Consider the following 13,205-nt stretch of genomic DNA (forward strand, 5'->3'; position numbering starts at 1 on the left):
TGTAATCAATTGATATTTTCCAACAGTGCGCGGATGCTTCACGAATATTTCCTTCGACCGCTTTCTGTTCCCTCATTGGTTCAGAATAGTGACGTCATTACATTGGCACGAAACAGCTGGTGACGCAGTTCATTCATTTTACCTGTGCTGCTATTAGCTATGTACATGCAACAGGTAAACTGCTCAATTTTCTGGAAAAGATCCTCAGTTGACTGGTGTCTTGGTATGAGGTGTCCTTTTTCAACATCTTCAGGGCTTTCAACTTGCCTTGACCAGCAAATGCACTGACGATATCACAGCCCGTGAAGGCGTGTAGGCCAATTAGGCCATCACACACGCCATATCCAATTGAGCCTATCAGTTTAGCAATGTCAACAAAATGAGTGCTATTCTGTGTTCCACATTTCTGATAAATAGGACAGGTGATGTCTGTCTGGAATGCAAGACAAAGCACCATGACATCAGTGTCTTCAGCACTGATAATCATTGACGTTGAGCCTGCATTAGATGCATGCAATGCATGCAGTAGCAAACGCGTGTCAGCTTCCTCGTGCATTGAGTGCAATTCTGTTACTTCCTCACACTTCTCCTTTGTCAGCTTGTAACACGTTTCTTCACAGGTGATGAACAGAATTTTGCCATGCAGCAATTGTCTGTACTGTGGATGTTTCCATTCTTCCACCAGAAACTTGATGAGGCTGCTTTTGTTGGAGGAACTGCAAAGGAATTTCCGCCACTGTCTCACATAGTGTCCACCTACCAAGGTCCCTGTGCTGGAGAGTGGAGTCTGCACCCTTGTTTACTTGTTCAGCATCTTTGATGGAAGTTTGACGGTAGACATCGAAAACAAAATCTAGCCTCTCACTTTGTGCGCCTTCTTGCAGGACTGACATCATCGCTGACTTTGCCACCTGTACAAAGGTTCTATTGTCGCCATTCATTTTTTGAATAAGTGTCATCCCATCGATGATGCAGGTAGATGGTGTTGGGATGTGTTCTGCTGGAGACACATTCTTCTCGAATGAAATGAATGAAATGAAATGAAATGAATGAAATGAATGAAAGCTCAGATTGTCCCCTTCAAAATGATACCAAACATAATAAAATAGAATACGTAAATATGTCTTTAACAAAGGCCAATAGCAAGATATGCACCTGTGTCAAAATGTGTTTTTTCAATGGGGGAGGGTAACTTTAACAGCTGATAACCCTAATTTAGCTGTGACTCCAGAAGGGCTATCATACAAAAATGTTAACTACAGACATGTATGTATTCAAAAAGTATAAGCAACCTTTGCCACCTTGAGTTTGCCGCCATCTCATGTGGCCCATGGACTAAGATCTGACCTGTCCATTTTAATATCCCCTCAGCACATGTGTTAAGTTAGAAAAAATGAAAAATTGTCTTGGCTGAAGGAGGTGTTGGTTTGATTTTTTATGAACCTCTTAGAATTCGTTCTCGGTAGCTAACTAGAATATGCTTCAACTAAGAAGCAATATAATAAGAAATGTTGACAATTCTGCCCTCAGCATGGATATAGGCCTACAACATCATATATAACCGATATAAAATAGAAAAGTTTACTTTTATATGCGTTATGATATGTTAATCACTGTCAACCGTCATGTTAAAATAGATACAATGCAGCTTCGCCGGAAATAGATAACCGTTTTCGGTGTCATAGCGACCCCCATTGTTGGCTGCGGGAATATCGTGAATAGCTTTTTAAGGTAGCGTTCGCTAGCTAGAAAGCTAGCTCAGTTCACAGACTAACTAAATTATTAGTGGGCTTGCTGCAAGGCATCTATTGTTCTTCCTAAGCAAGCACATTATATATTAGTGGGCTTGCTGTATTGTTTTATACTTATTTATTCCCGTCCCATTTTTTTAAGACGCCTAGAGCGTTTCTCCTACGCTCCTAGAGCGTTTGAGCTATCGACGCAGTTCCAACACTTAAAAATCAGGCCCGATCCAATGTAGCTTGCTTGTTAATGTCGGATGGCTGCCGGTTGACGTTTTTCTGGTATTCCAGTTTTTGGCCGGTTTTCGGTCCCATTGAAATGAATGGGGAAATGATTTTTTTGGGATTTTTTTTGGCACCTGTTTTTTCAAGCATTTTTGACATAATATAAGTCATTAGCTAAGTTAGCTAATCAACCTGGTTAGCATAGCTAGCATAGTTTCTAGCATTTTTAGCAAAACTGCTAGAAATCATCAGCTAAGTTAGCTAATCAACCTGGTTAGCATTGTTAGCTTAGCTAACATTGTTAGCATAATTAGCGTTTTTAGCATAACTGCTAGAAATCATTTGCCAAGTTCGCTGATCAACCTGTTAAGCATAGTTAGCATTGTTAGCATAGTTAGCATTTTTGCAAGTCCACTCTTGCAGGTCCTCGGACATATGCATTTCTTCTAGTTATTCCTGTTCACCCACTTTTTTAAGACACCTCTTCTCCTAGAGCGTTTGAGCTATCGACGCGGTTCCAACACTAAAAAATCAGGCCCGATCCGGTGTAGCGTGCTTGTTAATGTCGGATGGCTGCCGGTTGTCGTTTTTCCGGTCCCATTGAAATGAATTGGGAAATTATTTTTTTGGTATTTTTTTTTGTTTGTCCATTTCTTTTAGGTCTATGTGTAGGACTAGTTAAAAAGCAATGTCAAAGTTCGGTTGAACATGTTCAAAAGTTAGTTCAACCAGTCACGTTCAGCTATTTGTTCTTGCTCTTGCTTTTCACACTAAAAACAACAAAAAATATGTATTTTGATTAACTTTTATTCTGTATGTGAACGGACATGAGGTGAGTAGAATGAGAAAATGAGTAGGAGAAGTAAATAACTAAAAGATTATACCTGTGAGGTGACTCCTAGCACTCTTCAGAACTGTTTCAGCGGAGCCTGGATGTATACAAATATCGTGACCTTTTAGCGGAAATTACATTACGCTCTGGCGTGCACAGAGCATATTGACAGAGACAGGGCAGATTGACAAAGGAGAGCTGGTTCACTCCCTATTACTGTAACTCCATTGTACCTGCAGTTCCTGTCACAGTTCCGCTAGGGGCGATCTCGAGCAAGTGCAAAACAATGGGGATCTATGGGGCTAGACGGCTAAATGGGTCTGTTTCACCTGATTGTCATTGAAAAATCGAAGATTGGATTTTAGTTTCTGCAAGCTCAATATAGATTATAGGTCGAAAGTTGAATGAACAATTACTTATGGCCCTTTGGTTTCTCACAGGCTTGGTCGTTGTTTCCCATAACACACTAGCATCCTGCCAATGAATGACGTCATTGACACGTTTGAATGGCTTTTTAGAACAATTCAGGGACTTAAAAGATCTAATACTCAGCCGGGTGTATTTTCTTTGACCCCCTGTCGCATGCAATATTCCGATTTCTACACAAAAAAATGATATCCAGAGAAAAGTGGATTTTAGGAGAAACTCCATTCACCTCCATTCATTCTCCACATGCTCGCGATCGCCCTCTAGTTGTTCAAAATATTTTTGCCTAGTGGGATGGTCAAGGGTCGCACCGTTGAGGCCAAGCCTGCGTTCGACTCCAGGCCAGCCTATCCAGTCAGAACGCTCTATCTGTGTACGGAGTCCTTGAGCCCGCCTTAGCTCACCTTCGGCTTCCGATATTGACGCCAGGGGGCTGGACCATGCGTCCTCGTTCGACGAGTTGGGTGTGAGACCGTAGGTGCCTCTCATGCAGCGTTTATACGTACTCCCTCGCTCCTCGGGCCTCGATCCTCACTGATCTACATAAAGAATGATGGGGGGGAAACAATGGGATAGTCTATCCACTGTTGCACAACCATAGAGAAAAATGAAAGATGGATAAGGCTAACGAAGCGCGCTCGTTTGAATCGGCTTTGGAAGAGTTAGACTTGGGCTTTTCTTTGAAGGTTGAGCAAAAGAAGCACTCAAGTCATTCGTTTTAAAGAAGGATGTAGGCCTATTTGCCGTTTTGCCGACCGGCTACGATTTGTCACAAATGCTGGCCTATTACGTGCAGAGGCAGTTTGAAAGACAACTGTTCATCCCACCCACAGGCTTCAGCTCTGTGAATGGTCCAACCCCAGACTATACATTTCTGAATAGTTTGGCTTGCAGGCTAGACAACTAGCCTTGAGGTTGTCTCAGAGTACTGAACAGATGGCCATGGCATTCACCCATAGCTTGTGAGTATGCTTGTGCTATAGCTTGTGGGTATGTATGCAGGTTTGTGTGTGTGTCAGTGTCGACATGATATGTGATGTAAGAATGTGTATCTATGCATATTTTAGTTTAGCCTGGTTTTTATTGTTGTTATTGGTCATGGTCAGACTACCCACAGCCTCGACTGGCTCATACATAACCCTTGTTGTATTTTGGCTGCATTGAAAAAGAGGGTTGTCCTCAATGTAAACCCGAGAATGTTAAATAAAGGTTTCAATCAAAACTGCCTTCCATTCTGGCAACCCAAGTGAGTACAGTAAAGCCCATTATGAACTGAGGAAATCAATTAAATGAGACAGTACAGGGAAAAGGTGAAGTCATACTACAGTGGCTCTAACACTAAGAATATGTAACGTGGGCGAAGGACAATTATGAACTGCGGAGGAAAGAGCTACAGAGCAGATACACTTCTCTTGCCCACTTAGAGAAAGACATCCAAAGCCCAAAGCACTTTGACAACAAAGGTGAGAGCAACAGGGCGGTAATCATTAAGGCAGCGGACAGAGACAGTTTCACAAGCCATCAGGATGCTGAACTTCCATACTCCTCCTCATACAGTATCTGATGTCATCAACCTCACACCTCAGTGTGTTTTTATTTTCCATTTTTTTGCACTTGCCACTTTGCCTAACTCAAACACACAAAACTGTACACAAACACTCACATGAACATGTATGTGCATGTACACTCAGGAGCGAATACACACACACACACACACACACACACACACACACACACAGGTACCCCCCATACACATTGACCAAACCCCCTCCCCCCACACTCTTGAGCATAAGAAATGTCAACGATAAATCCTTTTTTATGAGTATTACAATAAAATTGCACTTGAACATTTATGATACAGTATATACAGGCTTTGTGAGTTCAGAATGTTTTTTGGTAATCGCATGTCTACCATATGCATTTTTTCCTCATTCAATCCACAGCTGGAAACAAAGTAAGGATGGAGCATGCGCAACTTGACACTACTGTGAATAGATCCATTTTGGAAAACTCCACCATATTCAAGTTATCAAACATGACAATCCTTTCTCCTCGGACAGTTGAGTGTCCCAGATGCTGTACTTCGATGATTGATATCTAGCATTCACTGGCCCTGGCTGTGAAATCCAATCAGGAAATGCAAAGTGAGACCCTCCCTGAACACACTCATAAATGATCTGATTTTCAACCGTTCCAATTCCGTCAGAGGAAGGAGGATTATAATAGCATTCTACCAAAGATGAAGAGGAAGATGAGGATAATGTTGGAGAAGAGGCCAACGGTGAGGCCGGCGTGGTTCAATCGCCGTGTTTTTTGGGAGTTCTTCTCAGCCAGTGGTCGGTTGCCTTGACTATTGGCTACACGAGTCTGCACAAACACACAATAAAACATTCATGTTACTATGAGGCATGATTTCTTACACAAGACACATGTTTTTGGTGACTTTGCCATAATTTTTTGGAATGTCAAACTGATGTAAAGAAGATTAATATAATCAGTGCCTGCTGGTGTTATATTTAGTCTGTAGTTGGATTGGATGCATCTGTAGTAGAGTAACATTATGACAGTACTAACAGACATTCCTAAATTACAAAAATTACAGAGTGCAGATCTACAACCCAGTCTGAGATCTAAAACCTGACAGAAAGTGGAACAGATTTGAGCATTATGTCCAATATTCCAATATATGGTTTAATGTTCTGCATTATATACAAATATGTGGTTTAATGACTGGTTTAATCATTTTTCACTAGTAGGTCACTTTGACACTTTCCTGTTATTGTATGATTATCTGTCTCTTGCTGTTGAATACTTAAGCCCTAACTTTCTTGTCTAAATAGAGCAGCTGATGGATCTTTAGGGTGAAGTCATGCTGTCTCTCCTTTGATGTACACCAAATAAAACTCTCTTCCTTATTTTTCCCACCATTAGTCTGTCTGACTGGGTCTTCATTCATCTGCGGTATCAAAATGACCATCAAACCACATCTGTGACCCTATTTTAGCACATTCTTCCAAGTCCAAACCCAATTAACCCACAGCATCTGAATGTGTTGGTCCCCTAGCATAACCTTGAATTCCACACCTTAACATCTTTGAGCATCTGCGCAACAGACACCCCCTGCCCTAGGCCTCAAAAAGTAACACTGTAAAGCTCACCCACAAAATGTATCTGTGTGGGTGTGGCCCTTAACATTTGTTTAGAAAGGAGAACAAATACAAAAAACAAGAAAAAATCGTTAATTTCCAAAGATGACATCAAGAACAATAAATATTTTTTTCAGAATCTGTTGTAGATTCTCTTCCATTTTACCCTTTTGTCAGACTTATCTTATCCTTTATTGATTTGGGGCGGGGGGGGGGAGTGGCTGTAACTGTGATCAGCTGGCAGATGTTTTATATCAGGTTCGTTATACTTATTCAATCTCTCTGTCGGGAAATTAAAGTGGGATTTTTATTACCCTAATTTACCCTAAACACTCTGAAGCGCTCCAAGGACACCAGAATAGTTAGCAGTCAATCCATAAGAGGACTTTTTGGCCGATTCTATCGGCTTGTTTCCATCTACTGGGGCAACTCGTTCGGCAGGGTTTGGCATAGTAATCCCTCAAGCGTCTTGCGTCTCTACTGATAAAAGGACCAGTGCTTGGTAGGCGGGGTATACTGTAGTCAAGTCAAGTCAAGTATATCTATAGTGCATTTCATACACAGAGGTCATTCAATGTGCTTTATATAAACAGAAGCAAACATTAATAACAAATAAAAGCATAGAAGAGCAATAGTCAAAGAATAGTTTAAAAGGTCAAAAGATCAAATAAAACATTTTGTGGCCTGGGTCAAATTCGTCACCCAATTAACGACCCAAGCCGATGCTGAAAGTGGCTTAATAAGGCCAAAACGTGTCTGTCTGCTGACTGGCTTTGCCAGTACATTGTTCTATTTTGCTATCATAGTTGTTCTTCATGAGTTGAGTTTCTGTTTCATGGTCACCAGAAAAGGCAGTGAACTTCAGAACATTGGAGGACTAAAAAAGAAATGTATATTGTATATACTGTACATTATACAATGTAGGCTATATCACAGACAGGAGCTGAACAGATGCCACATTGACGTAAACCAGCTGAGGAAATTATGCTGACATTAGCCTATAGTTCAGCGACCCTCTGCAAGTCACATGTTATGTGTGTATGTATGTTATGTGGGGGCAGGCCTATTGGTTAGGGCTTCGAGCTTGTAACCGAAGGGTTGCTGGTTCGATACCCGACCAATAAACCGCCGAAGTGCCCATGAGCAAGGCACCTAACCCCTCAATGCGTTGAGTGCCGCTGTTGGGCAGGCAGCTCACTGCTCTGGGATAGTGTGTACTTCACCTCACTGTGTATTCACAGCGTGCTGTGTATGTTCACTAATTCACAAATTGGCATAAATGCAGAGACTGAATTTCCCTCACAGGATCAAAAGAGTATAGTATACTTATGTTATAGCTTATCTGTGCACGAGAAAACTATGGAATCACAACTAAAGAAGATAAGCCCAATTAATCCTAGTCACACAGTTGGACCAAGCCTTTGTGCATGTTCTGACAGCAGGACCCAACCTACTAGAATCCCTTTCTGGGCGGTTACCTCCAGAGCCACGTGGCTCTTAAACTGTTGGGAAGTGCATGCAATGATGATTGGCGGATCAAAATGACAATCAATGGTTCTGTGTCATCCTTGTGGGGCTACATGCCCACCAAGTTTTCAGGGAATTGTTGACGCAAAATTACTGAAAAAAAGAATCTAGAAAGAAAAACTCCGATGTACCTCTATGACCGCTTCGTTTGCGTGGCAGTCATAATAACAGACACAATGAAACAGAGTACACTCTGCATGCCAAAACATCCAATATTTAGTGGTTGTGATTTAGGTACACATCTTATCTGTATTTTCCCTTGTAATATTTCAGAGTAGGTCTGGACTTCGAAAGTTAAGGTCATTCTACGAAAACGCGCCATTTTGCATTCTAAATATCCAATTGTCAAAGTATTGTTTTAAAAAAAATGTAAGCACCTATTTGGATAAAGTGGATTCTTACATCTCAAAAAAAATAAAAAATATGCGGTGCCATCTCTTATTTATTTATTTACTAATTTAACAAATGATAAACAGTGGTGGGCTTTGTCAACCCTGTTACAGACAAATGCATTGGATTGACAGTAACAGCGTTGACAGCCATTACTAGCCATGGTGTGCATTCAGGAAAGGTTAAAATGCTGTTCAATATTTACATTCAAACTTTCCATCAAGTTACTTTTTAATGCATGATATTATGGTAACGTGGTTGACGCAATTAGCTTGTCCCCTTCTGTCAGACAGAGTACAACTGTAAGAAAAGTCATTAAAAAGAAAACAACATGTACTTGGTTTTTCACCATCAACTTCCTGAAAGGTAGGTGATATCACTTCCTGGAAATTTTTGGTACACTTAATTTTCTCTAACGGGAATTTTGTCCCAAAGTATCAGGGTTGGCGACAATATGGGGACAAATGTAAAATGTCATTTTCTTTTCAGAATTCTAAAAATATTATCAATAAAATTGTTTAATGATCCAAGAACAAACACTTGAGGCTTTTTATAAGTGTAGTTATTTTCTTCTGCAATACACCTAATACTAAAAAGTGCTTAAAATCCTCCAAAAAAAACAAAGGATAAATTCTTAAAAAGTGAATCATTTGAGGGACATAAAATGGCACATTTTTGTAGAATTTAAATTGATGCATTAGATCCAAACTAAATTGTTTCAGAAGTCCAGAAATCTGGTAAACAAAGATTTTAGATTAAGTTGTTTGCTCAGTTCCAAAAAAACTGAGCAAAATTGCTTTTAGCGATTTGCGTGCCCATTTTTTAGGAGCATTGAAAATGGGCTTTGATGGCCTCTTGGTCAGATGGACCTGCAGAGCAAATCCCAAATTTAGCAAAACTTTGTATGGATATTCCCAGGCTACAGGCAGATGAGGAATTCTCATTGCAGAATGTCCTTTGTAGTCAATTTACCTCTGTTTGTATTTTTTCTGCTAGAAACGATTACATTTTGGGAGTGATCCGTATGAACGTCTTGATCCAGGAGGCTTCGCTTGCTTTCGCTTGGCAGAGGTCGGCGCTCTCTCAGTGCTTTTCTAATCTGTACATGGACTTCACATTCTACTTTTGAAGTATACTACTAGATTTCCATTCAGGTATTATGTTTTATTAGCCTGGAATAGCCCTCCGTAAGCTTCCGCTCAATTCTGAATGGACTAGGTCCAGACCCTCTGTACGATATTAGTACGAGGGATTGGTATGACCAGGCTAATGTTTTATACTTGAAGCATTCTTTTAACTGTCCCTCAAAGTAGTCGTAAAGTTCACTAAGACAACACTACCAGTGGACTAAACTTACAAAAACTCCACAGCACTTGATGTGAGTAAAGATAAAAAACGTGTTTTCTTTATAATTGAAAATATGCATTCAAATATTGTATTGGATGCCAAAATGACTTAGGTAGCCAACCTAGCCCAATTTGAACCCAAACTCATACAACAACTTGATGGCCAGTTAGGTAAGACTAGAAATGTAAATTTCGTGGCATCAAAAGACACTTTGAAACCCTAAGAATATCTTTCAGCAAACAATCACTGGTGTTTTGCTTGTTGAGAATGTTTTTGATAAGTATCTTTTGTACACCGCTTATTGAAACACTTTTCTCACATATCTTCCTATGACCATTAAATCTTTTAAATTTTCCTAAACTGAGTTGTAATAACACACACATTTCTAAGGGTTTGGATCACACAGGGTACTCACAGAAATAGAGAAGATGAGGGCTGCAATGCCAATTGGGAGGCAGCAGCACATATTGAATATGGCACAACCCATGTAGTCCGGTATCGGACTGAGAGGTGAGTTGGTCACAAGCACTGTCGTAGGGTGGACCATAACCGTGTTTTCCTGGGTGTACTGATCCTGTGGGTACTGGCCCTGTGGGTACTGGCCCTGTGGGTGCTGGCCTTGTGAATACTGGCCCTGCGGGTGCTGGCCTTGTGGGTACTGAGCTTGAGGGTAAGGCTGGCCCATGTGGACTCTTGCTGGAGGACCCCAAGGCCCAGGCGGGTAGTAGGCCCCTTGGGGGTGCACGGCCCCTGGGGGCGGGTAAGCCCCCGGAGTGGGGTACTGAAGATGGTCCTCGTAGGGTGGTGGTGGCTGAGCCATTCCTACTCTGTCGTCGTAATTCCAGTCAAGAGGGGGAGCAGAGGCTTGGCTGGGATCCATATTCCTTAACAATGGCTTCTGATTATTGTAAGTATTCCATTATCAAGACTTTCTCTTCTCTATATATGTTCCCTTATACCACTCTCTCACTCATTAATTCTCACCATTCTTCTTGCAAAACAGCTACAACGTACGTACGTGCCTCCTGAGTCCTTAGTGCTATTTCCTGCTCTGGCTGGCCAGCCTTATGCTCCTCCTGTTTGTTGCGTTTTCTAGATATCTCCCCTCCCCCGTGCAGAGGCCCTGTATGAAAAGGCCCAGCCCAGGGGGGCGGGCCTAGGAGAGGGCAGGAGGGGAGGCAGGGTTGGAGGGGAGTGGAAGGAAAGACACCAATAGAAAGGCAATAAACAGCACATTGGAAATAGTAGTCTTTGTGGTGACCTGCAAGTGTCAGCATCCAAGTTAAAGCTTTTGAGGAGCATGTGAGACCTGGTCTGCTCAAAAAGCAGTGCTCTCTCTTCATGAGACCGAGACAAAACCCTGGTTGTGGGTTCAGGGTCTGAATGAGACAAATATTATATAGCTTACAAATGACAACTCTACCATTCAATTTGTAATAAAAGTGGGAAAAGGTTTTTTCAAGTGAAAAAAATGCACCCACACACAGACACACACAGACACACACTCACACACACACACACACACACACACACACACACACACACATACACACACACACACACACACACACACACGCACACATACATACACACACACACACACACACACACACACACACACACACACACACACACACACACACACACACACACACACACACACACACACACACACACACACAGAGCCATGTGGAAGTGATTAGAAAGACCTGCTACAAATTATCCCTTGCCCCTTGTTTAGTTAACTCGTAATGGTAAACATCCCACTCTAGTGGTCATAAGAATGTACTGCATCTAAAACCATGAGAATAGCATTACAGATACACGTGTTGCCCCTGAGAAAAATAGCAAAATTCACAACACTTAATCTGAATAAAGAACACATTTTATTTATAAATAAAAAATATATTCATCCAAATATTGTATTGAATGCAGAAACATAAAGACTCAAGCAGTCCACCCAACTCAATTTGAACCCAAACACAATCTTTACAGAAGGGTAGTATACCGTGTCATGCAGCCTCTCAAAGATCAGTCTCTGGAAATTAAAACTAAAAGTAAATACAATTTTGTCAGTATAAGCATATTAACAATATTTAGGTATACTTATCATCTGATCTTTTATGTCAAGTGTAAATCAATTTAGTATCTCGGATCAGTACACAAAAAGTAAGCTATATGTATGCTTCATTCAAAATAAGTAGACTAACAGTGCACTTCCAAAAACATATTTTTGCTCAGGGTTGTCAAAAAGGTAGACAGTGCCCGAAAAGGAGGATATTACCTGCAGAACAAAATCACTCACAGATATTGAACAATATCAACATGTGAGAGTGGCCCAGCCAGATCCATAAAAAAGTGAGCACAAGTCCAGTGTGATGGCAAGAAATCGTTCTTGTCTCAAAACCTAGATTGCTGCTTAAAAAGGTGCTGTCTACGATCATTGTGGAGACATGGACAGGTAGGTATTGCCATTTTGAGAGCTGTGATGGCAAATAAAAATGTTTCCATCGATTATTTAAATGAATAATTTTGCACACACCATTTTTTATAAAGATCGATGACAAAAAGAAAATGATACCACATCTCTTACAAATGTTTGGCTTGTGGCAGTGTCATTTTCAGTCTAAACATACAGTAGGTCAAGAGAAAAACAACATTAAATCAATATTTCCAAGAGGTATGAATAAATTTGTTTTTGGTCATCAGTCCCCCACCATTTATGGTCCATTATCTGACATGTCCAGACATCTCCAGTAATGGATCCCTTTTGCCTCCTGATTCCCCTCACCCTCCCTTTTCCCTTCCTTCACCAGTCTTGGTCAGTTATCTAATTGACCCTTCCATACTGCCTGGACAGACTCAGCTCTAATTCCATTATGAAGTACAGCCTTAAAGCAACAGCGATCTGTGTGGAACATGTTCCATATTTCATCACAGTTGTTTATGAATGGTCAATCCTTAAGAGTGTAGTGAAATGGTAGCTTTGTAATTGCCAACGTTCACCATAACCAATCACTAAAATACAAAATGACATTACATTTTTTATTTTTTTTTAAATGTATTTTTTTGGGCTTTTAATATTACAGGACAGTGGAGAATGACAGGAAGTGAATGGGAGAGAGAATCAGGGTGGGATCCGGAAAGGGGCGGGAATCGAACCCGGGTCGCCGGCATGCGGTGAAGGTGCCCTAGCCAGTTGCGCCACAGCTGGGGCCGAAAGGGCATTACATTTTAAGACAAGTATCATTTTTTTCAGGTTGCCGACCACCCAGTTGTCAGATGTTTTGTTTGAATCTTTACCTTATCAGGATTTTAAAGACGAGTTTGGACCTGCTCCGTATCATACTTACTAAATTAGAATAGATAAGGGCGGCCATGCCAAGGGGCATAAAGCAACAGATTGTTGTGAAGATGGAGCAACCCAGGTGGTCGGGCAGGGGGTCCTCTAGTGGCACCGGGGTCACATACACAACCTGCGGCTGGAGTACACCGGTGACTTGCTGCTGGTGGATTAAGCTGTGCTTAACAGGTGGCACCAGAGAGGCAGCCCTACTGGAGTTGTATGCC

General features: G+C 41.3%; 1 protein-coding gene across 1 annotated transcript; it reads right to left on the bottom strand.

The window, feature by feature from the left end:
- Positions 1 to 5,025: 5,025 nt before the first annotated feature.
- On the bottom strand, positions 5,026 to 10,685 carry LOC134082747 (proline-rich transmembrane protein 1-like). Its single transcript, XM_062538691.1, has 2 exons — positions 10,051 to 10,685; positions 5,026 to 5,592 (listed from the first exon to the last, which is right to left on the bottom strand). Exons 1-2 carry the CDS (start codon positions 10,513 to 10,515, stop codon positions 5,443 to 5,445), a joined length of 615 nt encoding a protein of 204 aa, XP_062394675.1. The 5' UTR covers positions 10,516 to 10,685; the 3' UTR covers positions 5,026 to 5,442.
- Positions 10,686 to 13,205: the final 2,520 nt, after the last annotated feature.

Source organism: Sardina pilchardus, chromosome 6, assembly GCF_963854185.1.
Source record: "Sardina pilchardus chromosome 6, fSarPil1.1, whole genome shotgun sequence".
Classification (NCBI taxonomy): Eukaryota; Metazoa; Chordata; class Actinopteri; order Clupeiformes; family Clupeidae; genus Sardina; species Sardina pilchardus.